General features: G+C 64.8%; 4 protein-coding genes across 9 annotated transcripts; 3 read left to right on the forward strand and 1 right to left on the reverse strand.

The window, feature by feature from the left end:
- Positions 1–198: 198 nt before the first annotated feature.
- On the forward strand, positions 199–2,616 carry TUBB4B (tubulin beta 4B class IVb). Its single transcript, XM_004284941.3, has 4 exons — positions 199–374; positions 651–759; positions 837–947; positions 1,403–2,616. Exons 1-4 carry the CDS (start codon positions 318–320, stop codon positions 2,461–2,463), a joined length of 1,338 nt encoding a protein of 445 aa, XP_004284989.1. The 5' UTR covers positions 199–317; the 3' UTR covers positions 2,464–2,616.
- FAM166A (family with sequence similarity 166 member A) lies at positions 2,502–6,309 on the reverse strand. Its single transcript, XM_004284942.3, has 7 exons — positions 6,041–6,309; positions 4,444–4,658; positions 4,096–4,358; positions 3,873–3,999; positions 3,529–3,623; positions 3,119–3,236; positions 2,502–2,697 (listed from the first exon to the last, which is right to left on the reverse strand). Exons 1-7 carry the CDS (start codon positions 6,094–6,096, stop codon positions 2,609–2,611), a joined length of 963 nt encoding a protein of 320 aa, XP_004284990.1. The 5' UTR covers positions 6,097–6,309; the 3' UTR covers positions 2,502–2,608.
- A 34-nt stretch (positions 6,310–6,343) lies between these two features.
- STPG3 (sperm-tail PG-rich repeat containing 3) lies at positions 6,344–11,869 on the forward strand. The gene is given in 9 exon segments (XM_033415136.2): positions 6,344–8,228; positions 8,312–8,328; positions 8,409–8,644; positions 8,739–8,819; positions 8,897–8,962; positions 8,965–9,025; positions 9,057–9,182; positions 9,269–9,333; positions 9,335–11,869. Coding segments are annotated over 9 exon segments (927 nt in total). The 5' UTR covers positions 6,344–8,055; the 3' UTR covers positions 9,437–11,869.
- A 105-nt stretch (positions 11,870–11,974) lies between these two features.
- On the forward strand, positions 11,975–26,819 carry LOC101275659 (negative elongation factor B). 6 transcript variants are annotated; one of them, XM_004284940.4, is made up of 13 exons: positions 11,984–12,388; positions 12,722–12,885; positions 13,068–13,167; positions 13,518–13,748; positions 15,680–15,865; positions 16,593–16,705; positions 17,293–17,395; positions 17,562–17,657; positions 17,820–17,962; positions 18,036–18,142; positions 20,281–20,422; positions 20,531–20,639; positions 20,799–21,629. In XM_004284940.4, exons 1-13 carry the CDS (start codon positions 12,287–12,289, stop codon positions 20,943–20,945), a joined length of 1,743 nt encoding a protein of 580 aa, XP_004284988.1. In that variant the 5' UTR covers positions 11,984–12,286; the 3' UTR covers positions 20,946–21,629. The 6 variants fall into 6 exon arrangements, with proteins under 6 accessions (XP_033271073.1, XP_004284988.1, XP_033271071.1 ...); XM_033415180.2 differs by lacking the exon at positions 20,799–21,629 and adding an exon at positions 25,407–26,819 and having other exon boundaries at positions 12,139–12,388; positions 17,562–17,665; XM_033415182.2 differs by lacking the exon at positions 20,799–21,629 and adding an exon at positions 25,407–26,819 and having other exon boundaries at positions 11,975–12,388; positions 17,562–17,665; positions 20,281–20,639.
- The last annotated feature ends 447 nt before the right edge of the window (positions 26,820–27,266 follow it).

Below are 27,266 nucleotides of genomic sequence, written 5' to 3' on the forward strand. Positions count from 1 at the left end.
ACAGAGCACCGCAGAGCGAAGGGGGGTATTTTGATAGGGAGAGCAGAGGCCGCGGCGGACCAATAAAGGGCCAAAGGCGTTGGGAAGGCGGGCGTTAGGCGGAAAGATTGACGGAGCTGCAGCCAATCAAATGAGGACGCTTGCTAGCCTCGCTCTGGAAACTCAATACGAGGCTGGCGGGGGCGGGCGCGGCGGCTATATAAGCACCGGCGGCGAGTCAGTTGTAGCACTCTGCGCGCCAGCTCTTCAGCTTTTGCTCCTCATCTACCACTGCTGCTGCTGCCGCCGCCGCCGCCGCCGCCGCCGCCGCCGACGCCATGAGGGAGATAGTGCACCTGCAGGCCGGCCAGTGCGGCAACCAAATCGGCGCAAAGGTGAGCGGGGGCGTCGGGGCCGGCGCAGGTCTTCCGGGCGGGGCGAGCGGGCGGCGGGAAAAATGGCGGCAGCGGGCGGGCGGCGGCGGCCCCGCATTGCGGCCCCGCGCGGCGCCCGAACCGGAGTCGGGGCGGGGGCGGCAGCGAGGGCCCTTGGGGACGGCCCGGCGGCGGCGGCGGCGGGGGAGGGGAGGGCCGCGCCGTCCGGGGCGGGGCCGGCTCCGGGCACCTCAGGCGTGACTCAGCCCTAGCCCGGCCCGCTCGCGTCTCCCGCAGTTTTGGGAGGTGATCAGCGATGAGCATGGCATCGACCCTACCGGCACCTACCACGGGGACAGCGACCTGCAGCTGGAGCGGATCAACGTGTACTACAACGAGGCCACGGGTGAGACCCCCGCGCCCTTTCCCCACCCCCCTGCCGCCCCGCGGCCCTCCCGTCGCTGACGCCCTCCCGCCCCCCAGGTGGCAAGTACGTGCCCCGCGCCGTGCTCGTGGATCTGGAGCCGGGCACCATGGACTCCGTGCGCTCGGGGCCCTTCGGGCAGATATTCAGGCCGGACAACTTCGTCTTCGGTGAGCTGCAGGTCGGGCTGGGGGGCGGCTTGATAGCCAGGGCGCCTTATAGGTCAAGGGGTGCCCAAGGACACTCTCCTTCCTTCTCGAGTCACTCAATCCCCGCTCCTAAAGCGGCTTTGGGGGGAAGGCCCAGCTGTCCGCACGCACGGAAGGAGGAGGCAGATGTAATCTGCCAGCCGTGCAGGCTGAGTCAGAGGCGGTGGCGGTTCCTCTGCCCTTGGGAATTGGCGGAGGCTGCCCGTGGGAGCAGCTGGCGTGTCGTTCAACTACTTTAGCTTGAACTCTTTATTTCTAATCGGGTACGTCGTTACGTTATCCGTCTGGGGGTCCACCTGTACCTGCGGTGGGGGGGTTGTGTGTGGCCTCACGCCGTGTCATCTGGCCTTTCGGCACGGGTGACCAGTGGTGACCACGTGCCTGGCCGAAGAGCGACTGGCTGCTCTCCTTTGCAGGTCAGAGTGGTGCTGGGAACAACTGGGCCAAGGGGCACTACACAGAAGGTGCAGAGCTGGTGGACTCGGTGCTGGATGTTGTGAGGAAGGAGGCGGAGAGCTGCGACTGCCTGCAGGGCTTCCAGCTGACCCACTCGCTGGGGGGCGGCACCGGGTCCGGGATGGGCACCCTTCTCATCAGCAAGATCCGCGAGGAGTACCCCGACCGCATCATGAACACCTTCAGCGTGGTGCCCTCGCCCAAGGTGTCGGACACGGTGGTGGAGCCCTACAACGCCACGCTGTCCGTGCACCAGCTGGTGGAGAACACGGATGAGACCTACTGCATCGACAACGAGGCGCTGTACGACATTTGCTTCCGCACCCTGAAGCTGACCACGCCCACCTACGGTGACCTCAACCACCTGGTGTCGGCCACCATGAGTGGGGTCACCACCTGCCTGCGCTTCCCGGGCCAGCTCAATGCTGACCTGCGAAAGCTGGCTGTCAATATGGTCCCCTTCCCCCGTCTGCACTTCTTCATGCCCGGCTTCGCCCCACTGACCAGCCGGGGCAGCCAGCAGTACCGCGCGCTGACGGTGCCCGAGCTCACCCAGCAGATGTTTGATGCCAAGAACATGATGGCGGCCTGTGACCCCCGCCATGGCCGCTACCTGACCGTGGCCGCCGTGTTCCGGGGCCGCATGTCCATGAAGGAGGTCGACGAGCAGATGCTTAACGTCCAAAACAAGAACAGCAGCTACTTCGTCGAGTGGATCCCCAACAACGTGAAGACAGCTGTTTGTGACATCCCGCCCCGGGGGCTAAAAATGTCTGCCACCTTCATCGGCAACAGCACGGCCATCCAGGAGCTGTTCAAGCGCATCTCAGAGCAGTTCACGGCCATGTTCCGCCGCAAGGCCTTCCTGCACTGGTACACGGGCGAGGGCATGGACGAGATGGAGTTCACCGAGGCCGAGAGCAACATGAACGACCTGGTGTCCGAGTACCAGCAGTACCAGGACGCCACGGCTGAGGAGGAGGGGGAGTTTGAGGAGGAGGCCGAGGAGGAGGTGGCCTAGGGCTGCGGTACCGGGTGAGGCATGGGAGCCGTGGGAACTCTTTATTCACTCAGCCTGTTCTCTGATAACCCTGTCTTTCTGTGTGTGTATTTGTTCTTCTTGTCTCGACATCACATGCTGTACAGGTACCACCATTAAAGCGTTTTCATAGTGTCTGGCTGCGCCTCTCCAGTTCCTTCTGACAGGCCTTGCGGGTGCTGTTGCCAAACGTCAGTGCGTAGTTGTCCTGCATGGCTGCGAGGGGCACCACTGCAGCTGAGCGGGCTCGCCACGTGCGCAGGGTGAGCACGCGAGTGGCTGCTGGAGGGGTCGGCTCGGCCTGCGAACACGCCGACTCCTGGGAGCTTGGGGCTGCCCTGGGCCCCTGCCTCCTGAAGGCAGGTCTGGCCTGTGCACAGGAAACCTCTAGAAGGCCAGCATGGTCTGCAGGCAGCTGGCCTCTGTCTGACTTTTAGTGTCAGGGCTGTGAAACCCTTCTACACTGGGGAAGAGGGGACGTTGGGTAGTCCTGCCCCAAGGGAATCGTGTGGTCACACAGCTGGCCTTCTGCCTGAGGTTCAGCACGGGTAAGGGAGCCCAGCCCCGGACGCCTCCCCACAGTGACCTGTCACCGTGACCTTGTCTGGGATGGGGGCGGGGAGCCTACTGCACTCACCTGGTATGAACCCCATGTAGAAAGGTATCAGACCTTGGCTTCTGTAGATGGTGGTGTTAGGCCACTGCGTTCTGGGCAGCCTCTCGCCCGGGGCACGGAAGGGATTTCTGAGCAGGAACTGCGGAAACAGGCAGGCGTTGGCATGTGCTGCCGCCCCCAACTGGTAACCAGTGAGCAGAATGTCCTGGTGGGTGCAAGGCTGACATTCTCCTGGGAATGAGTGGCTCAGGGTCTTTTCCCATCTGTCTGCAACACTCCGAGGCAGAGAGCCAAGACCTAGTCAGAAAGACGTTTGGGGGGCAGGGGCGGGCGGAGGGGAGCAGCCTCTTTGGGCCAGGCAGAGCCCCCTCCCTCCAGGGAAGCCAGAGCGTGGAGACCTCTGTGCTCGCCCAGGGATGGTGTCCACATACCTGGCTCTTGTCAAACTCATCTGTGGCCTGTGCGACCCCATCGCGAAAATTCATCCCTATCACCCAGGCAAAGCGAGGGACAAAGCCAGCATAACCTGGGGAAGGAGGAGCCAGGGCCCCGTTCCCAATCATGCCCATCTTCCCCCGCCTGGGGAATTGGCACCTGCTCCCGGGGGGTTAGGGAAGTCTGGGCTCCTCTCTCCGCCTAAACAGACAGGAATGGGTCAGCAGGAGCTCCCAGTCTCGGGGAGGGCCCTTGGGCAGCCTCACTTGCTCTCCCCAGGTCCTGCCTGGGCCCTTGGAGCCTTGCGGGTGCGTGTCATGCCCAGGCCCCAGGCCCCCACCTGAGATGGCCTTGCGCTGGATCAGGTCGGGGTGGTCCATCTGGGGCGGCCTGTGGAAGCAGCCCACACGTAGTGTCTCTCGCTGGTGGGCTGGGGCCAGGCAGTCTTCCCTCATGCAGGGGCACAGCTGGAATGGGGAGGGGCAAGTCAGCGCCCCAGCCCCCACCGGGCTCTGGCTGTGGCGAGGCTTGATCCCAGTGCTCCCAGTGTGTCTCTCAGTTACCTGGTACTGCGTGGGGGCCTCACGGGCAGAGGTGGCGCTCATCCAGGCCTCTTCCCCTAATGCCAACCGCAGGCCCGGGTGTCCAAGGTCCCTGGAGTCCCCCTTCCTGCCCTGTGGGCAGGGAGGGTAGAGGGGGTAGGGCACGAAGCCTGCAGGCAGTGGGACTTGCCTGGATACATTCTCTCCTCCCGGCGGCCCCTGGGCATCCACCTCCTGGGGTGGGAACCGGCCCAGGATCTCACAGTTCTTGTAGGGCTTCAGACCTGTATGGACAGGGCAGCCTTGAGCCACAGCGGGCATGGGGGCGTCCCCGGGGCTGCAGGGCCGGTGGGCGGGCAGCGGCTTAACTGGTGTACTGGCAGACGTAGGGCTCTGTCAGTTCACGGCAGGGCGTAAAAGGTGGCTGGGACTTGCTGAAGTCCTCGATGGACTTGGGCTTGGCTATGGGGGACAGCACGGAGCACGGGCTCTTCGGCACGCTGGCGTCCGCGAGCAGCTGCGCCGTGGTGCGCCCATAGGTGTTCCCCACCTGGTAGCGCAGCTGCGGGTAGAAGCCGGCATAGCTGTGGAGGAGAGAGGAGCCGGTGTGGACCCAGCCTACTGGCCACAGGCAAGATCCGCGACCCGCCTACAGAATGGGGTCACGGCAGCACCTGCTATCCGGGGCTCTTGGGGCTTGAATGGGCAGCACAGGCCAAGCACTGAGAACAGGGCTGGCCCACGGGAGGGAAGCTCTGTCATCACCACCATCGGGGTCCCATCCACCCAGCCATCTTCCAACAACAAGGGTCTTAAAGATGAGGCAACGGGGAGCTCTGCCCCCCCGAAAGCATTGCAGGGGTGGTCTGAGACACAGGGCAGCCCATTGTACACGAGTCGGTCCCGCCAGGAAGGTATGGTGGGCATTGGGCCCAGATGGCGGCCACCCGGGAGGCTGGCGGGAGGTGGCACTTGAGCTGAGCGTCATTGAGGCCCGTGGGGAAGTGGTGTGGGCGCCATGGCTAAGCCCTGAGGGCATCCACTGCTGCCCGGGGCCTGTGTAACGTCCAAGGGGGGTGCGTTGCTTTCCTCTTAAGATCTGCTCAAGAGAATGCAAGTTTGTCAGTCAGCTGCGCGCGGCTGGGGCTGAAGGTGAGAGCCTCTGCAGTGTCACCAGAGTTGGGTCGGGTTCTTCCCAGCCTTTTCCTTGTACGTGGTCTGAGTGTGTGTTGGTGTGCACACACACTCTGGAGGCCTGTTTCTATTCTTATTTATTAGGTTGTGCCGCACAGCACGCTGGATCTTAGTTCCCTGACCAGGATCCCACCCGTGGCCCTTGCAGTGGAAGCTCAGAGTCTTAAACGCTGGATGGCCAGGGAAGTCCCTCGTTTCTGTTGTTGGCATGCGGGACACCTAGCAAGGTGGCCTGGCATCGGTGTCCATCACTTTACTCCACATGCTCCTCTTCTCTTTATGTTTTTATTTATTTTTTTTGGCCACGCGGCATGCAGGATCTTAGTTCCCCAACCAGGAATCGAACCCGTGCCCCCTGCGGTGGAAGTGCAGAGTCCTAACCACTGGACCGCCAGGGAATCCCCAGTTCATCTCCTCTTTAAAGCGCGGAGTGCTCTATGGAAGGAGAAGCCAGCCTCCCCAGCTGTCGCGCTGTCCCCAGTTTCTGCTCTCGACAGACGTGCTGGCCACCTGAGACGGCTGCTCCAGCAGGGCAGGTCGGCCGGGCCCTCTCGAGCCCACCCCAGCCCTCCCTCCTGGCCCCTCCAGCCCTCGGCCTCACCCCCATTTCCCTGGCCTTCCGGGTCCCCAGGTTCCTGCTCAAGGGCCTCAGCTTCCTGGAGACCCAGCTCTGGGGCCCCCCTCACAGCTGAGCAACCTTCAGCCCTTAGGCCCCGGCCTTGCTCCCCCAACCTCGGGGACCCCAGCCTCCCCGCAGGGCTCCGGCGCTTACCCAGGGATGTAGTGAGGTTCCGGCGGGAAGAGGTTGTGCTTCTGAGTAGCTGTCATCGCGCCTCAGCTCTGCCTGGGCTGCCTTCAGCCCCTCTCGTGCCTGCACCTGGCTCCTTCCAGAGAGGAGTCCTTGTTGCCTGGCAACCATTGTGAAGAGGCCCGGCATTGTTGGGCAGCACCTGGGCCGGGCCCCTTCCCATACCCTGTGAGCACTCCCGTTTTACGGGAGGCCCGGGGAGGCGTCTCACTGAGGACAGACCTAGAGCTTGGGAAACGGGGACTGTAATTGCAGCCCAGTCGGTCCTGCTAGGTAGTGAGAGGCAGGGTTGGGTTTGAACGCTTGCTACCCGCAGGGGGCCAGTACCCAACTGAAGGGCAGCCTCCCAGGGTGAGGCTAAGGGAGCCCCACCCCAAGCCCCCTCCTCAGATGCAAGGCCCTGGACGCTTTGGAGGCATTGCCACAAGGTTCCTGAGCCGGGGAGCTGCTGGGACTCTGTCCTGGAGGGTCTTTCCCCTGGAGCTGGGCACTATTTTCCATTTTAAAGAAATCCTGATCTGTGTGTGTGTGTGTGTGTGTGTGTGTAGGGAGGACTTTCTAACCATAAAAACGAAGAAAAATATCATAAAGGCAACGATTAGCGGGTTCAAATACGTGTCAAAAAACAGTATAAACAATACTAAAAGGCAGATGAGCAACTGGGGAAAAAGTTTGCAGCAAGTGTTATGTGCAGACGTGATATCAGTGGAAACAACCTTACAAAACAAACCTATGAAAAATTAACACCCCACCAGAAAAATACATGTGAAATGCGCCTATAGTCAACGAGGGCAGAGCCTCTGTCAAACGAATGCTGAGGAAACGCTGATGCTGCACTTTCTGACGCTCCTTTGCCAGCATGAGGACCGCCTCTAATTTGGGAGCACAAAGGCTGCACAGGCTTTGACCCACCGCTTCCACTCGGTGCGTCTATCCTGAGGAAATGATCCATGTTTAGCTGAAGACAGGCGTGCACGTCATCCACCATGGCGGATGGCAGTATTTGTTATAGGGAGAACTCCCAGCTGCTCACGCCCAGTGACAAGGGCTCTGACAAGCTATACCTGCATCTGTGGGTGATTATGCCCTCAGAGAACACCATGCACCACGGGAAGGGCCCTGGAGCACAGACTGGGAGCCCCCCCGCCCTGATCAAAGGTGTGTTTCCTCAAGGAAGTCTTTATCTGTCTGCCTGTCCATCTGGAGCACCTCCCGAGGCCAGGCAGGGTCAGCGTCAGATGGGAGGGCTCTGGAGAGGAAGAGACGGGGGTGCGGAGGAGGAGACATTCTTGGCCGGGCCCCGCCTGGATGAGGCCAAGGCCAGGGCTGAGCTGGTTGGCTGGTCAGCTCTGGAGCGCGCCGCAGGGCCCGGTGTGCAGATGGACTCTCGCTCAGTCGGCCTCGTCATTGTCATTCCTTTGCGTTTCAGCCTCAGCAGCCCCAGCTGTTTGTGATACCCTCCAGCCTCTGTGCCCCCAAGAAGACAGACCTCCCCACCTCAGCCCCACCTGGGCCGCCAGGCCTTCCTCTGGGGTGGGCACGGTCCACTCAGAGCCAACCAATGTTGCTCCACTTTTCCGAGGGCCGGGTTTTCCGCAGGGGCTCCTCCTGCGCTAGGGAGTCTCCCTGGACCGTACACCCTACCCCCACGCCTCCTTCAGCTGGCCCTGCACAGCTAGGTGCCCCCTGGCCCCTGCCCCCTTCTCCACCCTCTGCCAGGGCCTCAGTCCTCCCCAAAGCCCTACTAGAGTGGACCCCAGCCCCCCAAGAGACCCCAAAGTCCAGGAGAGCGGAAGGGTTGGGGCAAGAAAGTGGGGGAGGGAGGAAAGGTGGCCGAGCCAGGAGTCACGGGCGTGGGGCGGCTGAGGGCCTCCTGGCCATGGCTGATCCCAGGGCAACCCACCTGGCAGGTCAGGGGAAGGGCACCTCCAGGGCTGCTTCCCCAGGGAGTTCCCGGCAACGGGGTGGGGGTGGGGGGCATGACCAGCCAGCGAGGTCACAGAGCCCTGAGATGTCCCTGGGGGAGGGAGCCAGAGACCCTGACAATGAATTTTGACCAAAAGGCGGTGAAATTCCTGGCAAATTTTCACATCAATGGAGGCGAACACTGGACCCATGGCCCCCTGAAACAGAAGCCACTTGTGACTTCCCAGTAACTTCCCAGGGCGCTGGGCGGGCTGGGGGGCGGGCAGCTGGTGTAGGGTGGCTATTGGCTGGGGGCATGGTGGCCCCCAGGGGTGCAAGAGCTCCAGGCGGGCCTCAGGATGCTAACGGGCCCCTCCAGGAAGCCCGCCCACCTGCGCCCACAACCTGAGGGAACTGTGTGAGTGAGGGCTCTGGACCCCCAGCCCTGGGCCGGTCTGGGGAGGCAGGCCGGTTGGTGGAGGCCCGCCTGGAGGACCCAGGCCCAGAGCTTGCTTCCCGCCAGGGCTGGAGCGACGCCCTCCCGTCGTTACCAACCTGGGCGTCCCGGGCCCCACCAGGTACCGGGTGCCAGATGCTTCGGCGCGAGAGTGCTCCCCACTGCCCCACTCTTCACCATCGGCTCGCATGCACCCCACCCGTGACGTGCGCCCTCCCCGAAAGCCCCCACTGTCCGCCCTCACCCCCGGAGTGGGACCCCGGCCACCAGCGCCCCCATGACGTTGCCCCCACCGCAAAGGGTGGCGGCTGCAGGGCGTGGCAGACCGTGTGGTTCCCGAGGGAAAGCCCTGTCACCCAGAACGACTTCAACTGGGAGCAGGTTTGCCCGGCGGGTCCTGCGGTGGGGGCGGGGGCGGGTCCCCCGAGGGAGGAGCCTGCGGTGACTTTGACCTGCAGTGGCCCTCGCCCGCCGACTACCAGCCGCCCAGCCCGCCCGCCTGCCCGGCCTTCAGCTTCGGGGGTCGCCTTACTCCAGCGCCCCCCCGCCCGAGGCCCGAGCCCACTTGGGGATGCTGCAGGCCTGGGGTGCAGGGCCACGGGCCAGCCCCTCCTGCAGGTCCCTCTGCCGACGGGGTTAGCTCCATCGCCTACAACATCCTTCCCGGGTGCCGCCTGCCGGGCCCCTGCCCGCCCGCTTTCTGCATGAGCTGCTTGCCCCTGCTGGCCTCCTGGGTGGGCTCCTGTAAGGAGGTGGGCGGGGGCGGGGGGGGAGGTGGGCACCGGGCAGAGGGGGCGGGCACGGTAACTGCACCCACCTTCCCTCTGCAGCCTGCACCCTGGGCCCGGCTGCCTATGGCGTGGAGGACTGCTACAACTCGCACTTCCCCTCTGCACATGGGGGTGGTCATCCAAGGCTTGCAGAGACCCAAGTGCCACGACACTGGCCCCTTCTGCGCGCTCTCGAGCCCAGTGGGTACAGCTGGCCCACCCAGTTAACACATGAAACCCTGGCCTTCCAGGCCTGGGGGCCTTCCCGGGCCTCCCTCTGGAACTCAGTGCCCCCAGCCTGGCCTTCTGACCCTCTGGGCACCCGTGATCCACTCTCCGGGCCGGCCGACCCCTCTGACCGGTGGACCCAGCCTGGAGCCCAGCCTGGAGCCCTAGCCCGGAGCCCCACCTGCCCACCCCCCTTGTTATATAGAGATGCTGTTGGTTCTTCCGAATTCTGTGCTGTGCTTGGTGGTCTTGCCTGGTGAGCTGTGCTGCAGATGCGGCCTGCAGCTAACCTGTCATGTCCGGCTTTCTCTGGCCAGGGATCCCCCTTCACTTCCCCTTCAGAGTGTCTCCTCTAGGGTGGGGTGGCCTGGGACAGGGTGGGAGGGAGCCCTGTGGGCAGTGTGGGACACCCCCATCTAGCCGTGCCATCCCGGAGAGGGTCCGGCTGCCAGTCTACCCAAGGATCAGGCTGCTTGCCGAGCCGAGGAACTGACCGTTGCAGTGGAGGCGGGGGGCAGTCTTGAGGTAAGGTCAGACTGCCCGGCCACCAGGTAGGGCCCAGAGGACCAGGTTGTTAGGGCCCGGCCCCCCTTCTTCCCGCACCTACCCAAAGACCCTGTGAACTCACACGGGGCCGTGCAGGCCAAGCTGTAGCCGATAGACTCCCCAGGCTTCACTGTGCGGCCCGGCCCCTGCCCACGGCAGCAGCCTGGCCACTGGACTCCTCGTCACCATGGACCCGCCCTCCTACCCAGGGGTCGGCCCCAAGGCTGCCTCCCTGCAGGGGCCTCACCTGCAGCTTGTGGTGGCTCCTGTCTCTGCACCAATTTCCCCAGGGGTCCTCCCTGTGTCACCCAAGCCCTGGGCCAGGCCCCCTTCTCTGTCTCCTCTAAGCTCAACCCCTTCAAACAGTCACTGCACAAGAGCTGCTCCCATGGTGTTGGCATCATCCCTTTCCGCAGGGAAGCCAAGGACAAGTGAGTCTGAGCGTCGTGCACCTGTGACCTCCTCCAGGGCTGAACCAGCTGGGGGTCAAGCCCCAGCACCCTCGGGAATCAGAGCAGTGGGACTGCAGACTGTTGGCACTGAGCCCTGGGCTGACCAGCTCAGGCAGTGGGCAGCAGAGATAGACCTGGGGCACTCTGGCCTTGGGAGTCTGGCCCAGCGTGGGAGGACCAGGAGCCCTCCTCTCAGCTGCACCACAAGCAATCCCTAGGTCTCAAAGCCAGGAGTGGGACCAGCAGGAAGGTTGCAGCAATCCCTCAAGCTGGGCTGAGGAGGGAGGGTTTTCCGGAGGGGGCTTTCAAGGATGAGTTTGCTGGGCAGCAGGAAGGGAATTTATGGCAGAGCAAACCTCAGAAGCCAAGGCACATGAAAAGGGAGAGGGTGTGATGTTTGGTGTGGCCAAGCTTGGGAAGACCCCGAGCTGGTGGGACAGAAGGAGGTGAGCTGGAGGGATGGAAAAGCTGCAGAGGGCTGCATGCTGGGTCCGGGGGCTTGCATGCTTGGCAATGTGGAGCCCACGGAGGGTGCAGGGCAGGCAGTGACTGCTGCAGGCACTGTATGGGCATCTTGCACTGCAAGAGATGAGGGACCCCATGGAATCCAGGGCTCACATGTGCAGCGAGTTGGGCTGGACCTCAGCCTGAGGGCCTAACACTTTTGGTTAGCAAGGGGGATAGATGCTCAAGGTGACAAGAGGACAGCCATCCTTTGTCACCCTGTCACTGCGTGTCCAGGTCTCTGCTAGGCACTCCCTATTTGAGGCAAACTTTTTTTTTTTTTTAAATAAATTTATTTACTTTTGGTTGCATTGGGTCTTCGTTGCTGCGCACGGGCTTTCTCTAGTTGCGGTGAGCGGGGCGGAGGGGGGCGGCTACTCTTTGTTGCCGTGCGCGGGCTTCTCATTGCCGTGGCTTCTCTTGTTGCGGAGCACGGGCTCTAGGCGTGCGGGCTTCAGTAGTTGTGGCACCGAGGGCTCAGTAGTTATGGCGCATGGGCTTCGTTGCTCCGCAGCATGTGGGATCTACCCGGACCAGGGCTTGAACCCGTGTCCCCTGCATTGGTAGGCGGATTCTTAACCGCAGCGCCACCAAGGAAGTTCCCACACTTAGATTTTGGTCTTTGTGACAACACTACGGTGTGAGCTTCGCCGGGTTGGACAAGGAAGAAACCAAGTTCCAGGATGAGAGAGGGTCGTGCACCTGGTGGGCGCTGTGAGGTCAGCAACAATATTTTTCATGATTACTAAAACGCTCTTGGCTAAAATAGCAGCTATGAATCTCCTGAAGCAGGCCGCGGCACCCCGCCCCCTGTGCTCCATCCCCCTCCTCCGGTGCCCCCTCCCCCAGGCGCCCCGCAGCACTCCGCCCTCCCTCCGCGCCGACCCTGTTCTCCTTTGCCGGTAAACGGCTGCAAGCGCCGCGAGGCTGGGCGGGGTCGCGCAGGAGGGCGGGGCCCGGGTGGGCGGGGTGGGGCCCGGGTGGGCGGGGCGGGGTTTTCTCGACGCCCTGTGCGTCGTCCTGGCACCGCCTTCGCGCTCCGTCTCCGCCAGGCGAGGGCCGCGGCGCAGTTGCCGGGAACCTCTCCGGGGCGGCGGCGGCGTTTCCGGGGAGCCGGTTGGCGGGCGGACCCGGCTCCTGTGCGGGGCGGAAGTGGGCGGCTGCGGTCCGAGGGGATCCGCGCTGCGGGCGGAATCTGGCCGAGCTGGAGGGCGCCGGGGAACGGAGCTCGGGCGGCCCCCGAGGCCCGGGCGAGCGGACAGCTGCGGGGCCTGCGGCGAGCGCGGCGGTGCCCGGGGAGCGCGGAGGAGATGGGGCGCCGAGCCGGATTGGGGCCGGGGCGTCGGCCATGTTCGCGGGGCTGCAGGACCTGGGCGTGGCCAACGGCGAGGACCTGAAGGAGACGCTGACCAACTGCACCGAGCCGCTCAAAGCCATCGAGCAGTTCCAGGTGGAGCCGGGTGGAGGGGCCGGGTGGAGAGGCCGAGCGTCTGGGTGTGAGTCCGGCGTGGGGCGAGGTCGCGTGGGAAAGCGGGCAGATTTCTCTCCCTCCCGATCGCTGCGTCTTTTCCCCGGGCTGGAGGAACCAAGTGTCCTGAGTTGAGACTACGTCGACGGACATCTGAGTGGTTTCCAATTTTTGCAGTTACAGCCAGCGCGGCTGGGAACATCCTTGTCCCTGCCTCCGTGTGTACTCAGGGCATCCGGAGTGCCTGGCCAGACGGGGCTGTGGCTGAGGTTTCTCTTGTCGCCCGAAGAGTCAAATCGAGCTCCGCTTCTTTAGACAGAAAATGGCGTGCTGCTGCCCTCCCTGCAGTCGGCCTTGCCCTTCTTGGACCTGCATGGGACGCCCCGACTGGAATTCCACCAGTCAGTGTTTGATGAGCTTCGGGACAAGCTGCTGGAGCGCGTGTCAGCCATTGCCACAGAGGGGAAGGCCGAGGAGAGGTAAGTGGGCGGTGAGATGGGCAGCCCCCTCCCCAGCTCGGGCACTGAATGTGCCCCGGTGGCTACACATCCCTACTGAAAAAGGGGCCGCCTGTGCACATCACCCACCGGTCTGGGGACAGGCAGGGAGCTGCTTCCGACTTGGTCCTGGGCTGCTCCCTCAGTGCTGAGAGTCCTTCCAGGTACAAGAAACTCGAGGACCTTCTGGAGAAGAGCTTTTCTCTGGTGAAGATGCCATCTCTGCAGCCAGTGGTGATGTGCGTCATGAAACACTTGCCCAAGGTAACAGCCGCAGGACCAGCTTGCCCTGGGGAGGTTTCCTGAGCTGCCTGCCTCAGGAATAGCAGCTCCGGAGCACGTTCCCCACGCTGGCTTCTCCCTGAGCCGAGCCGCGCATTGACTGAACCTTGGCACAAGCTCTGGAGCGTGGCGCCCTTTCTGGGAAAAAGCTGTTTGTGGGCAGCACAGCTCCTGCCCCGTCAGAGCCTGGGGGGCCAGTCACGGGTGCCGCTGTCAGTTGGGGCTGGGCTGGCTGTGGCCTCTGCTGTGGGGGGCTGAGGCCTGCCGGCTTGTCTTGAGGGAGACCCCTGGGGCACAGGTGCTGCTCACAGGTGGGCTCCGGGGTCACGTAGGTTCCTGAGAAGAAACTGAAGCTGGTGATGGCCGACAAGGAGCTGTACCGGGCCTGCGCCGTGGAGGTGAAGCGGCAGATCTGGCAGGACAACCAGGCGCTCTTTGGCGACGAGGTCTCCCCGCTGCTGAAACAGTACATCGTGGAAAAGGAGAGCGCGCTCTTCAGCACGGAGCTCTCCGTCCTGCACAACTTCTTCAGCCCTTCCCCCAAGACCAGACGCCAGGGCGAGGTGAGGCGGGGCGGGGATGTGTGCGGGGCCTCCCCCGTGAAGCCCGGCTTGTCTGCTTCCAGAAGGCTGGGCTCGGATGTGGGGCTGGCAAGGGGCGTTGCAGCACTGCACCTGGGTGTGGGTCTCTGGTCTTTCCTGCGTACTTGGAGCTCGGCAGCTTAGCCGGCCTCTTCAGCTAAACTCTCTGTGTCTTCTTTCAGCTCTGGGAGTTTTTCTCTGTTTCTGTGTTTGATTCATTCCTTGTTTCAACAAATGCTTTTTTTTTTTTTTTAAATAAATGTATTTATTTATTTATGGCTCCGTTAGGTTTTCGTTGCTGTGCGCAGGCTTTCTCTAGTTGTGATGAGCGGGGGCTACTTTTTGTCGCTGTGCGCAGGCTTCTCATTGTCGTGGCTTCTATTGTTGCGGAGCACGGGCTATAGGCGCACAGGCTTCAGTATTTGTGGTACACGGGCTCCGTAGTTGTGGCTCGTGGGCTCTAGGAGCGTAAGCTCAGTAGTTGTGGCGCACGGGCTTAGTTGCTCTGCGGCATGTGGGATCTTCCTGGACCAGGGCTCGAACCCGGGTCTCCTGCGTTGGCAGGCGGATTGTCAACTGCTGCACCACCAGGGAAGCCCAACAAATGCTTTTAGGGTGCTGACTCACTGCCCTGGCCCCTGGGCCCTTCAGTGACCCCTGGGGTACTGGGGCACCTGCCTGGGGGTACTGCAGGCTCGTGTGGGGCGGACCCTATGCAGTAGGTGTCACATTTTGGTCCCTGAGCGCTCCAGGGGTAGAGGAAGGCTGTGGAGACCGGCGGGGGGGGGGGGGGGGGTGGCCTGGAGGCCACCGTGGACACTTTGACCTTTCCTGGTGAGGTTGGGGTCCCTGGCCCGGTTCCAGGAGGACCCCTCAACCTGGGAGGGAGGTGATGGTACGAGGCCAAACGTTGGCCGAGGAGCGTTCGATGTTTCGCCGTGTTCTTTCACCGCCAGCCTTCTCACCTGGGGTTTTGTGTGTGTGGCCTGAGGTAGGGCCTCACCTAATGTTTTCTCTCAGATGTTGGGCCGGTGCTCGCAGCACCACTTCCTGGACAGGCCGCTGAGCGTGTCAGAGCCCTGCCTGCATTGCGTCCCCTTTCGTTTGGGGGAGCCTGGCCTTGGGCCGTGGTCCTGCCCCTTCTTCACTCTCCCCTCCAGGCCAAGGGTCCGCCTTGGAGTCCTGCCAGGGTAAAGGGAGAGCGCGGTGGCAGGTGACACGTTGCCCCACCGTCCTCGGGTGGGTTAGGCCTTGGGGCTGTGGTTCTGTGCCCAGCAGGCCAGGCCGTGGTCAGGCTGGAGTGCGCGCCTGTCTCCGTGTTAGAGGTGCCGGTACGTCGGTGCTGAGACTCGGGTGATGCTCTATGCCTGCCCCGCTTGTCGGGGTACCAAGGCCTGCTGGTGGGTCCTCGGCAGGGGCCCTAAGGTGGGCTGCCGTCCCTGCTGACCTCCCCACTCGCTGCATGCAGCCTGTTGGGCTGCCTTGGTGTCTGTCACACCAGGTGGCCCTGTGCATCCTTACGGCCCCAAGCGGGGCCCCCTCCAGTTGGCTGCCGCCTTGGCAGGAGCCTCCCAAATAGGGGCAGGGTGCGGAGGGGGGTGGCGGCGGCCGCCGGGAGAAGGTGGGAGTGGGGTGGCTGCGGCAGGGCCTTGAGCAGACGCTGAGCGTGGCGGTGCCGCCCATCCTCATCTGGGCCCGAGTGCCCCACGCCACCACCGGCTGCCCCGCCCACCGACTCTGGTGGAGTCTGGGACCCGGGCTGACGGCCTCTCAGAGGAGCCGCAGGGCGTGATGGGTTCACTTCCTTAAAGACAAGAAACGTCGTCACCCAGCACAAGTTGATGTTTTGTGAGAGAGGAAGCTTAGCGCCACAGGGCCGTGGCATGTGCGAGGCCTGCCCGGTGTCCCGGCAGGTGGTGCAGAGGCTGACCCGGATGGTGGGCCGCAACGTGAAGCTGTACGACATGGTCCTGCAGTTCCTGCGCACGCTCTTCCTGCGCACCCGCAATGTGCACTACTGCACGCTGCGCGCCGAGCTGCTCATGTCCCTGCATGACCTGGACGTCGGCGACATCTGCTCCGTGGACCCCTGCCACAAGGTGGGCACCCGCCCCGCCGTTGCCGCTCTCCCCCTCGGCTTCTCTTTCCCCTCCCCTTGGATGTGGCGGTCCAGGCACGTGGGCTCCGCCCTAGCCCCTGTGCCACCTCTGCCCACCCGGCTAGGGGACCGTGATGTCCCCTGGACGTCTGACCCAGAGCCAACTGCGCCCCGCCCCCTCCGGTCTTTCCGGGGCCTCTGGCCCTCCCCTGCCCCAGAGCCCTCGGGGGCTGCTCACTGGAGAGCTCTGTGTTTAGGAACAGGGCTTTCTGCACTGCCCTTGTCCTGGCATAGGTGCCGTGCGGCCCCAGACGGCGTCCCTTTCCAGGGGCTTTGCAGCGTCACGCTCTGAGCTGGCACTGCCCCCTGCACAGTGGGGGCCCTGGAGGGGCCTGTGCGGCCCCAGACGGCATCCCTTCCCAGGGGCTTCGCAGCGTCACGCTCTGAGCTGGCACTGCACCCACCCCCGCACAGTGGGGGCCCTGGAGGGGCCCATTTCAGAACAAAACGCCCATTTTGCTGTTTCTTGCAGCACCTGGCCTGTGGGGGTGTGGGCACTTGGGCCTGCTTCCTTCGTGCTGTCCCATTCCTGGGGGCAAGCCATGCCTTGGTGACTCGAGGTGGGGGTCCCGATGTTCGCCCAAGGCTCAAGAAAGCTCAGGCAGCGGTGAGTGCTGCCTGGAGGCTGCGGTCTCTGGCCGAGTCCTGACCACGCCTCCTCCCCGCAGTTCACATGGTGCCTGGACGCTTGCATCCGAGAGCGCTTCGTGGACAGCAAGAGGGCCCGGGAGCTGCAGGGCTTCCTTGACGGAGTGAAGAAGGGGCAGGAGCAGGTCCTGGGGTGAGGGTCAGCCTTGTGCCGGGTCCTGTCCACGGGCGTCCGGACGAGCGTGCTGTGGCCGCAGTCGGGAGCGGCTGTTTCTTCCAGTACATTTTAGGAGGACTGGTTGGCGCCCGTGCCCACAGCTGAGAGGCTCGGCTGCTGGGGTGAGGCCGTCGCTGTCCCAGGCGAGCTGGGCGCCCGGGCTGGGGCTCTTGGTGTCTGCAGCCACGTGGGGCCTGCCTGTGAGCTGAGAGGCCCACCGCACCCGGAGGTGGGGGGGTCTGGCTCCCGGCAGGGCCCTCTCTGGGTGGGCTCCGCCTGGCCTCCTGTCTCAGCTCCTCGCTCCTGGAATTGTCTCTGTGGGAACCTGATTGAATTTATGGAGTCCGGGTCGGGTTCTTGACCAGGACTGGACCTTAATTCTTTAAAAATCACTTGATGCTTCAGGTTGTTAAGTAAGTTAAGGGCAAGTCACGAACCACAAGCTTGTGGAAGGCGGTCCTGGGCGGCGTGGCCGTTGTCCACGCCGAAGGGCCGTCTCCTCGGCTCAGTGGCTTGGTGGGCCGGGAGCGCCCCTCACTGATGCCGCGGGCACGTCCTCACAGGGACCTGTCCATGATCCTGTGTGATCCCTTCGCCATCAACACCTTGTCGCTGAGCACGGTCAGGCACCTGCAGGAGCTGGTGGGCCAGGAGCTGCTGCCCAGGGTGAGCGCACCCGGCTGGCCACATGCTGCTTTCTGGGGGACATGTGGGTGTGGGGAGAGCACACACACCAGCCAGGTGGAGGGCACGTGCAGCCAGAGCCCCTGGCTGAGTGCGGTCCGGGCGGGGAGCTCAGGTGAGCACGGCCAAGGCCTGCGTCTCCCTGCAGGACAGCCCGGATCTCCTCCTGCTGCTCCGGCTGCTGGCGCTGGGCCAGGGGGCATGGGACATGATCGACAGCCAGGTCTTCAAGGAACCCAAGATGGTAACAGGGTCAGGCGGGCTCCTTCCCACTGCCTTCTCAAGGGGCTGTGGGGTGGGGTTTGGGGAGGAGGACGGGCCCCAGGCCCACGTCCGGGAGGATGAACGGAGGAAGGGGGCCGAGGGGCAGGGACGATGCAGGACAGCTCTCGGGCCTCTGCCCCAGGAGGTGGAGCTGGTCACCAGGTTCCTGCCCACGCTCATGTCCTTTGTGGTGGACGACCACGCCTTCAACGTGGATCAGAAGCTCCCGGCCGAGGAGAAGGCCCCGGTCTCGTACCCAAGCACGCTGCCAGAGACTTTCACCAAGTACGGGCTGCGGGCACTGGGCGGGAGGGCCTTCCCCTCGGGCTCCCTCGGGGCTGACGGTGCTCGGGCGCAGGTTCCTGCAGGAGCAGCGCGTGGCCTGCGAGGTGGGGCTGTACTACGTGCTGCACATCACCAAGCAGAGGAACAAGAACGCGCTCCTGCGCCTGCTCCCGGGTCTCGGTGAGTCACGTGGGCGGCGGGGCCCAGCCGTGTCCTCTCACAGACGCCCTCGGCTCTCGCCGCAGCCCACGTTTGCGAAGAGCCACCTTAATCTTTTCCTGAGGGGTGAGAGGCGTGGAGCCCCTCGAGTCCTCAGACCATTGAGAGCCCCGCTCCGCGGTGGTGAAGAGGCCGCTTCCCCCGGGAGCCTTGCTCTGCCTGGGGTGCGGGGTGCAAGGCAGGAAGACGAGGGAGGGATCTGAGTGGACCCCTTCAAGGGTAAGGGAGCGCCCGGCTGGCCCGCCGCGCACGACAGGCCCGGGGCCTCTGCTGGCCCGGTCCTGGTCCCGTCTGAGGCGTTGCGGCTTCCCGGGGAGGATCTCACGCTTCACTGTCTTGACAGTGGTGCGTGCTGTTTCCCGACTTTTCCGCGTGGGGGAAGCGGCCCATTGTGGGTATTAGTTTCTACCCAGCCACCACCTAACTGATCAACAGGAACTTATTCTTATGGTTCTGGGGGTCAGAAGTCTGCAGTGAGTCTCCCAGGGCTGGAGTCAGGTGTGGGCAGGGCTGGCTTCTCCTGGGGCTCCAGGGAGAAGCCCCTTCTTGTCTCCTCCAGCTTCCAGGAGCCGCGTCCTTGGCTCCTGGCCCCTTCAGTTCATCTGTCCAGCTTCTCCCGTCCTCCTGTCTCTGGCTTTGACTCCTGCCTTCCTCTTCCAAGGACCTGCGATCACCGTGGGCCCACCCGGGGCGTGCAGGACCATCTTCCGTCTCGGGGCCCGGTGCCCCTCAGGTGGCGCGTTCACAGGCTTCTGGGTCAGCATGTGGCGATCTCAGGGGCGACAGCTTGTCTGTTTCGGGGGCTTCCAGGAGCACAGTCATAAGGAACTTGGATTTGCCTCATTCTTTCTACTCACTTTTGAACTTCTGTATCTTTCTTGTTTAATCGTGTCTGTAGACACAGGATGTTCTGTGAGGTGGGAGCATCAGTGTCTCCCAGCCACGAGCTGCCGCCTGGGGGGCTGGGGTGCAGGTCTTCAATCACGTTCAGGGAGAGCGATCTCGTTCTTTGGTGTAACTGATAGGTTCTAGTAAGAATGTTGGTTTTTAAAATTCTTTATTTTTAAACTTTTTTTTGGTGGGAGTTTTTGATGAAACCCAAGTAAAGAGCACAGGATTGTGAAGGCCAGTGCCCGTCGCCCACCTGCACGGGGGTCCGCGTGTGGCTGCCGTCCCGTCCGCTCAGCGGTCTGTACGTAAACCCGGCAGACTGGCTTGGCACGGTGCAGCAGGTGTCTCTACAGAAGACAGACTCTTAAAAACCACGACCTTGGCACGTGGTTGGTTGGGGTCCAGGTCCCGACGGTGGCCGCGTTGCCCCAGTTGTCATATAACACTTTTGTGCGGATGGTCTGTGCAAGTCAGGAGTCAAACAAGGGCTTCCCTTCACCTGGCTTCTCCGGCTGACTCTCAGGTCTTGTGGTCTGTAGGGCTACGCGGGGTTTGCTGGGGGAACCAGGGCGTTTGTTCCCCGGTCGGGACTCTGCTGGCAGCGTCCCTTGGTGCAGTGACCGTGTGCTCGCTCAAGTGTCCTGTAACCGGCCACGAGGCCAGCCGAGTCCCCGGTCAGCTGTGCAGCAGGAGTGCACCCCGGGCGTGTCTGGTGGGGTCACGTCTCCCGCCGCGTTAGGGGCTCGGTGGCTGGGGTCGCGTCGGCGTTTCTGTCTCAGCTGCTGTGCCTGCCCGCGTGCACTCGGTGGTGTTGCCGGTGATCGCTGCGATCGGTTGGTAGTTACTCTTGCCATCTCTCTCTTCTGAGGTTTGATGGCCGTGACTTCAAAAAAAGAAGGCTCGTTTGCTCCGTTCTCTCTCCTCTAGAGCCCGTGGTCCGGCAGGCCTGCCGGGCCAGCCCTCGGCACTTCTGTGTGTCCTCTCGCTACCGGCCCGTTCAGCTTTCCCTCTGCTGGAGTCCCCTTCATCCTAAGCCCCTTGGCCGCTGGGCAGAGCCACCCGTGACGGGCTCTCGTCCCTCCCCACCCCTGCTCTGGAGCCCCACCCCCACCGTCTGCTTCCCCCGTCCAGGCCCGGGTTCTGGCCCTCAGGCCCGGGTCGGGGAGGTGGGTGTTGGGCGAGCTGTGCGACGCCTGCTGTGCTTGCAGTGGAGACCTTCAGCGATCTGGCGTTCGGGGACATCTTCCTGCACCTGCTCACGGGCAACCTGGCGCTGTTGGCGGACGAGTTTGCCCTGGAGGACTTCTGCAGCAGCCTCTTCGACGGCTTTCTCCTCACCGCCTCCCCGAGGTGCCCGTCCTCTCGGTCCACATCTCGGTCGGGGGCGCCGGGCACAGCTGGGGAGGGGGTGGGAGGGCGGCTCTGCAGCCGCCTGCAGCCCAGCGCGGCCTCTTCCAGGAAGGAGAATGTGCAGCGGCACGTGCTGCGGCTCCTCCTCCACCTGCACCACCGGGTGGCCCCATCCAAGCTGGAGGCCCTGCAGAAGGCGCTGGAGCCCACGGGCCAGGTGGGTGCCCTCCCCTGCCCCGCCCCGCCCCAGGCTGGCTGGCGTGCGTGTGCGTGCGTGTGTGAGAGAGAGAGAGACAGAAAGGGAGAGGGAGAGAGGAGAGAGATCTGTGTGCACACGCTCTGGGCCTGCCCCGAAGCCACGCGCTTCCCCCCACAGAGTGGAGAGGCGGTGAAGGAGCTGTATTCCCAGCTTGGTGAGAAGCTGGAGCAGCTGGACCGGAGGAAGCCCAGCCCGGCCCAGGCCACAGAGACCCCAGCCCTGGAGCTGCCCCTCCCCAGTGTGCCCGCCCCAGCTGTACTCTGAGGCTCCGCCTGGGGCTGCTCAGGGGTGGGCAGGGCCCCCGGTGGGGTCGTGGCCCTGGTCAGCCAGGGGAAGAGGCGTCTCTCCTGGAGGTGGACTCTGTTCCTGGGACTGGGGGTGGGCTGAGCGGAGACCCCGGGGACCGTACTGTGGGCAGGGCACCCGTGCTCTGCACCGCAGCCTCCCCTGGAACTTGGTCCTGGGAGGTGTGTGCCTCCTGTGTGAACGGGACCCGGCCGGCTCCCTGGCGCACAGGCCTGCTGCAGGCCTGCTGCCCCCCGCCTGGCCTCTCGCGCTCCCACGCCGTGGAGAGCTGCTTGCTTGTCCCCCCTCGCGTGTGGGTTCCCACTGCCGTCAGGCAGTAGTTGGCATTAGGAAAAGGACACCCGTTTTCCAAGGGGTGGGGCAGGGTCCAAGGCCTGAGGGGAAGAGGGCGGGCCGGCAGGGTTGGCGCCCGATTGGCAGGACCGCGGAGTTTGCTGGGGGCGGGGGTCTGCAGGTGGAGCCCAGCTCTCCAAGGAGCTCCTCCCCTGTTGACAGTCCCGAGTAGCACATGGGGGAGGAAAGCCCAGGGTCCCCTGCTGCCTCGATTTACCCTCCGAGCAGCGTCCTCGGCCAGGGGAGGGTCTGCTGCTGCTCATAGTGAGATTTTCACTTTTGTAAATAAAAGGCGTTTTGGTAAATCCAGCAGAGGAGCTGTTCTGTGCGCGCCCAGGGCTGGTTGCAGTGCAGGCTGGCGAGCACTTTCCTGGCGCCTTTCTCCGTGGGCACAGCCTGGATGCCCAGCCCCGTCCGAGACAGCAGCTGTGGATGGTGAGGCCTGGGCCTGGCTGCGCTCGGGGCCAAAAGACTCGACACGGTCAGCCCTGGGTGGGCCTCAGTGCCCATCACCAGTGCTGACATGTTGCCGAGGGGCAGGCTGTGTGGAGGTCACTGTGACCTTGACAGGTGCGGCTCTGCAGGTGTCGGGGAGGCACTGGTAGAGATGGTGACTGAGGAAAGCAAAGACCCGGGGGTGTGGGTGTCAGCAGTCGGGAGGAGCCCAGTGTTCGTGCGCTGATGGGAGTGACAAGGAATGAAAAGTGGATGGGGCTTCGGGGGACAGCTGGGGTGTCACTGAGTGGGGGAGGGGGCAGCGCCAGGCCCAGGTGAGCCCCGCGGGAGCGGGCGCGTTCCCAGGGAGGAGGCGGGGACCCACTTCCAGCTGCCGCTTTTCCTCCGGGAGCCAGGGGGTCCTGGGCTGGGAGGCAGGATGGGGCAGAGGTGAGGAGAGGATGAGGAAGGAGCTGGGCCGGGGGAGGAGCAAGTGCCCGCACGGGGCCCGCGTGACCCCCCGTGAGGCTCACGGTCAAGGGGGACAGAGACCAGTCTGAGGCCAAGCTCCTCCAGCCCGGACAAAGGGACCGGGGCCCAGAGGCCCCCGGTGGGCAGGGCTCGTCAGGGGGAGGGCGTGAGCTGCAAGGACGGACGGGGTGGGGGTGAGGGCTGCAGCGACGGCGAGCCCCAGGTGGGCCGGTGGGAGGGGGCAGCTGAGCTCAGGGACCCTCTGGGCCTGCGAGGGAGGCGGGAATCCTGAGGCTGGACCGGGCAGGGCTGCGGAGAGGCTGGGGGGTGGGAGGTCTGGTCAGAGGAAGGGAGCGTCCACACGGGAATTCGGGGAGGAGGGAGCATGTGTGTGGTGTGGGCCCTGCCCACCTCCAGGCCAGCAGTTTGGGAACCTGGGCCCACACTGGGCTGGTGGAGGGGTCGTGGGTGGGCAGCGAGGTGAGGGGTCTGCAGAGACCAGGCTGAAGTTGTGGACCTGAATTCGGGGCTGGGGACAGGACTGGACAGGGCACGGGGCTGGAGGGAGGGGTGGGAGGGCATCCTACGGGCGTGGTGGGCTCGGTCCTGAAGGGTAGGGACAGGTGGGGCCCCCTTCACCCCTGGAGATGGGGGAGAAAGTACAGAGGAGGCGGGCCTCAGTGCAGGGCTCAGGCTCACCCTTGACCCCGCTGGGGGCAGGCCCTCTGAGGCATGACTTTCTTGACTCCTGCCACACCCCACGTCCAGGCCCCCACCTCACCCAGTGCTGGGGCTCTGGACTCCAGCAGGTTTGGGACCAGCATCTGGCGGAAGCAGCCGCCAGCCAGCGCCCCGCCCCCACCCCTGGGCACCTTTTCCTGCGTCTGCCTGTCAGGGCCCCCTGGGGTTCTCTGTGTCAGAAGCAGCTGGGAGACTGTAGAAAGCCTGAAGACGCCGAAGGACCCCACCCTCATCCCGGGGCCGTGGGGCACCAGCAGAGGCCTGGACAGATACCCTTCCGTCCTGGTTCCAGGAAGGCCTGGGCAGGGGCCACATGGTGCGTGAGGCCCGAGGGGCCTGGCACCTGGCCCAGCACAGAGAGGGGCAGCGGGTCTCGGGGAGCCAGGCCCGCAGCTGGAGAGGAGGAAGCGGAGAAGCAGTGGTTTCTCAGTGATCCTGCCAGAGGGCATCGGACACACGTGGACAGGCAGGAGCCCCATATTCTGGGGAGGACGGGAACCCCCAAGCCCATGAGTGGCTTCTCCCTGATGCAGGTTGGACAGGGAGGTGGAGGGAAGCTAGGAAGTGGGGAGGGATGGCACGCTCGGCAGAGGGACCCGTGTGGGCAGAAGTGTGGAGGATGAGGGACAGAGAGGCTGGAGGATGGGGGGCTCAGGACTGCCAGCGCCCGCGGGACACAGTTGAGCTCGGGGCCAGGACTGGTCTGGGGGCATTACTGGTTAGTAGACCCGCTCCAGAGGGGAGGGTCATCCAGATAGGCCAGTCTCCACAGAGATGGGAACGGGGGTGGGGGCAGGGCCACTTGAAGCTGGTGGCGGGGAGGGGCCCAGAGCCTCCATCTGCCAACTCCGGGCCCAAGTTCTTTCTAAATTTGCCCTCTGACCAGGGCCCTGAGTCATGTGTGGGTTTTTTCCCCCCATTCTAGAACTTCCTGCCCTGTCCTGGGGGGGTGCTCTAGGCCGAGGTACAGGGGAAGACAAAGGGGGAGGCGCGGGGGGGGGAGCGCCGTGGAGCCCGGGACCTGGTAGAAGAGGGGGAGGAAAAGGAAACGAGCCCTACTCTGTGAGCACCCAGATTGGGCTTGGGCACGGTGAAGAGGGGAGAGGGTTGGAGGACCCCAGCTGGGGGACGACCCTGCCCGCCCGCTCCGCCTCTGCTAACCGGCAGCCTGGACACGCCTATCCCCCTCGCTGTGGGTCCTGCGGGGGGCGGGGGGTGGTCAGGCGCAGATGTCCCTGGGGAGGTGGGGGTCCTGTGGAGGGCAGGCTGAGGAGCAAAGGCACGTGGGACCCCAGGGGAGGCATTGCCCTCGGCCTCACCGGGTGTCCTGGGCCTGGGCTGAGTCAGGAGGGCTGGGAGGGCTTTAAGGTAGGTGACCAACCGGCCGGGGTACCTGGGCGAGTCAGCCAGGCCTCCCCTTCTGGTGCCTCCGTCCAGCCTGAGTCCCGCCCGCGCCACACCCCTGACTCACTTCCTTTGCAAAGAAGCGGAAACCTCCCCAGAGCTTCCTCCGCTCCGGAGGAGGTGTCGCTGCCCCTCTGAGCCTGAGCTGACCCAGTGAGGCCCCTGACCCCACCCCGACCCCCGCCAGGAAGCCAGCACATTCAGCTTCCTGCGTCGCAGGCCCCAGCCTCTGGCGTGGGCTGGGGGCCCGCCCTGGGGGGCTGAGGGCGGGCCAGCGAGAGCCTGAGCTGACGCAGCTGCAGGTACTGGGGAGGGCCGGGGGCATCCACCCCACCTTTCTCCAGCTGTCTCAGTGGCTTCATCTCTCCTTCTCCGGGTCTTGTCTTTCTGTTCTTCTTTTCACCCCACCCCCACCCGCCTCTAGGGGGCTCCCTGCCCCCAACTCCATTAGTGTGCCCACTAGAGCAATGCTGGGAGGCCTGGGCTCAGCTTGGGGACAGGGGCCCATTCTGGAAAGCAGAAGTAACGGCCAGACCGCCCCCCCACCACCACCAAGTGTTCGTGGGGGAGGGGCATCTCTGAACTCTGGGGATGCTTGGGCGTCTGCTTCCCACGCCCCCCTCTAGGGACCGGAGGGCCCCCGGCGCCCGGCAGTCGTGCTGCGTCAGGGGCGGGGTCCGGCCTTGACCCTGCTCCACCCCTAATTGGCGGCAGGTTGGCACCGACTCCGACTCCTCCTCCAGGAAGCCCGGGCGGCGGCCGCCTGATAAAATGCGCCCCCGCCCCCCACCCCCCCCCCGCAGCCACTTCCTCAAGGCCGGAGGCTGTTTATGCGAGGATCCGAGAGATTTGCATTGGGGCCCGGCGGGGAGCCGCTTCCTGGTCAGAGGGGCGAGGCCCGTGCCAGGCCCTGCCCTCGGGGCAGCGGGCCGCACTCCGGGGGGCCTCGCGGGGGTGGGTGGGGCTGAGATCTCGGGGGAGGGTCCCAGTCGGCCGGGCGGAAGTCTGGAGACCCTCCCCGTCTTCCTGTTGCAGGGAGGGTGACCTGCATGCCAAGCGCCGCCCCTGCGCCATGGACCGCGGCCAGCCCAGTCCGGAGCCCGCGGCAGCGGACCACGTCGCCCCCGGCCCGAGCGTGATCGCGCCCGTGCGCGCCGTGGTCCGCCTGCGCCGTCGCGTGCGCCTCCTGCGCAAGCGGTGCTTCCCGCCTACGGCCGTGAGGCCGGACTCCGAGCCCCGGGCGCCGCGCGCGGACCCGGACCAGCCTCAGTTCTTCACCTTCGACGGCCCGGCGGAGCTGTCCTCGAGGCCGCCGCGAAAGAAGCGCCGGCGCAGCCGCTTGGTGCTCTACCCCGAGACGTCGCGCAAGTACCGGCCGCGCGTGGAGCGCCGGAGCCGCGCGCAGCGTTGCCTGTTGTTGCTCGTGGCCATCGTGGGCTTCCAGGTGCTCAACGCCATCGAGAACCTGGACGATAACGCGCAGCGCTATGACCTTGACGGGCTGGAGAAGGCGCTGCAGCGTGCCGTGTTCGGCCAGCCGGCGGCCGTGGAGCGCATCGTGGCGCTGCTGCGGGACTACCTGGCCACGCACGTGCACAGCCGCCCGCTGCTCCTGGCGCTGCACGGGCCCAGCGGCGTGGGCAAGAGCCATGTGGGCCGCCTGCTGGCGCGCCACTTCCGCGCGGTGCTCGAGGACGGCGCGCTCGTGCTGCAGTACCACGCGCGGCACCACTGCCCCGAGCCGCGCGCCGCGGAGGACTGCCGCCAGGAGCTGGCGCGGCGCGTGGCCGACGTCGTGGCGCGGGCCGAGGCGGAGGAGAAGACCCCGCTCCTGCTTCTGGACGACGTGGAGCTCCTGCCGCCGGCGCTGCTGGACGAGCTGCACGGCTTCCTGCAGCCGCAGCGCTCGCACCACTTCCACAATGCCATCTACGTGCTCCTCAGCGGCAATGGCGGCGCGGAGGTCACGCGCTTCGTGCTGCAGAACGCGTCCCGCGCGCTGGCCCTGCGCGCAGACGGCGCCCACGGGGCCGCGGCGGTGGCGGCACAGGCTGAGGAGGAGCTGCGCGCCAGCCTGAGGGCGCTCCTGGTCCGCGAGCACCCGCTGTGGGAGGTCGCGACTATCGTGCCCTTCCTGCTGCTGGACAAGGGGGACGTGGTCAACTGCTTCCGGGACGAGATGGCCGGGGAGGGCTTCTTCCCAGAGCAGGCCCGCGCCGAGCTCCTGGCCGCGCAGCTCAGTTACTACCGCGTGGCTGGCCGGGAGTTCGCCGTCACTGGCTGCAAGCAGGTGGTGGCCACGGTGAACCTCTTGTAGCGCAGGTGCCACCGGACGCAGTGGACGCCCACTGGCACGACGGGACGTTGGTTTGACAGGGGCATTTGGAGGGAGGGGACCCTGTGGATTTGCCCCAGGCCTCTACGCCTCGAATAAATCTGTCCATGGCCCTCCGCCGGTTCACACTGGGACCTGGGGGGACCGGTGGGGCTGGGTCAGCTCTGAGCTCCTCTGCCAATTCCAACCTCCCTCAGAGCCCCAGCCTGCCACCTGCTGGGTCCTTAATCCAGCCTGCATTCTTCAGCGCCAGTATGTCCCACAGGGCTGGCTCCCCGGGAGTGGGTAGGTCTGTCTCTGTGGGACAGGATAGATGACGGCAGACAGCGTGAGCAGACCCCAGAGACACACAGCTGGTCCCCTGCAGAGTCGCATGTGACCACGAGTCTGTCGGGTGCCCGCAGCAGCCGAACACACACTCCCCCACACACACCTGCTCACCCCGGGGGCCTAAAATTCCGGATGCTTCACCACTGCAAGAATCCCGTGGGTCTGCCTGGACTTCTCATGGCCTCTTGGGCCCAGGAGCTCCCCGGCAGGCAAAGGGATAGGTGGGGGCT

This window comes from Orcinus orca, chromosome 6 (assembly GCF_937001465.1).
Source record: "Orcinus orca chromosome 6, mOrcOrc1.1, whole genome shotgun sequence".
NCBI lineage: Eukaryota > Metazoa > Chordata > Mammalia > Artiodactyla > Delphinidae > Orcinus > Orcinus orca.

Bases quoted from the DNA above. Each gene is read 5' to 3' on its own strand.
- TUBB4B (XM_004284941.3), top strand. From the start codon at position 318: ATGAGGGAGATAGTGCACCTGCAGGCCGGCCAGTGCGGCAACCAAATC. The intron at 760-836 runs GTGAGACCCCCG...CCCGCCCCCCAG, and splicing joins GTACTACAACGAGGCCACGG to GTGGCAAGTACGTGCCCCGC. The intron at 948-1,402 runs GTGAGCTGCAGG...TCTCCTTTGCAG, and splicing joins GCCGGACAACTTCGTCTTCG to GTCAGAGTGGTGCTGGGAAC.
- FAM166A (XM_004284942.3), bottom strand. From the start codon at position 6,096: ATGACAGCTACTCAGAAGCACAACCTCTTCCCGCCGGAACCTCACTAC. The intron at 3,624-3,872 runs GTGGGGGCCTGG...CTCCTTCCCCAG, and splicing joins CCAGCGCAAGGCCATCTCAG to GTTATGCTGGCTTTGTCCCT. The intron at 3,237-3,528 runs GTATGTGGACAC...CTGTTTCCGCAG, and splicing joins ATGAGTTTGACAAGAGCCAG to TTCCTGCTCAGAAATCCCTT.
- LOC101275659 (XM_033415182.2), top strand. From the start codon at position 12,287: ATGTTCGCGGGGCTGCAGGACCTGGGCGTGGCCAACGGCGAGGACCTG. The intron at 16,706-17,292 runs GTGAGGGTCAGC...ACGTCCTCACAG, and splicing joins GGGCAGGAGCAGGTCCTGGG to GGACCTGTCCATGATCCTGT. The intron at 17,963-18,035 runs GTACGGGCTGCG...GCTCGGGCGCAG, and splicing joins CTGCCAGAGACTTTCACCAA to GTTCCTGCAGGAGCAGCGCG.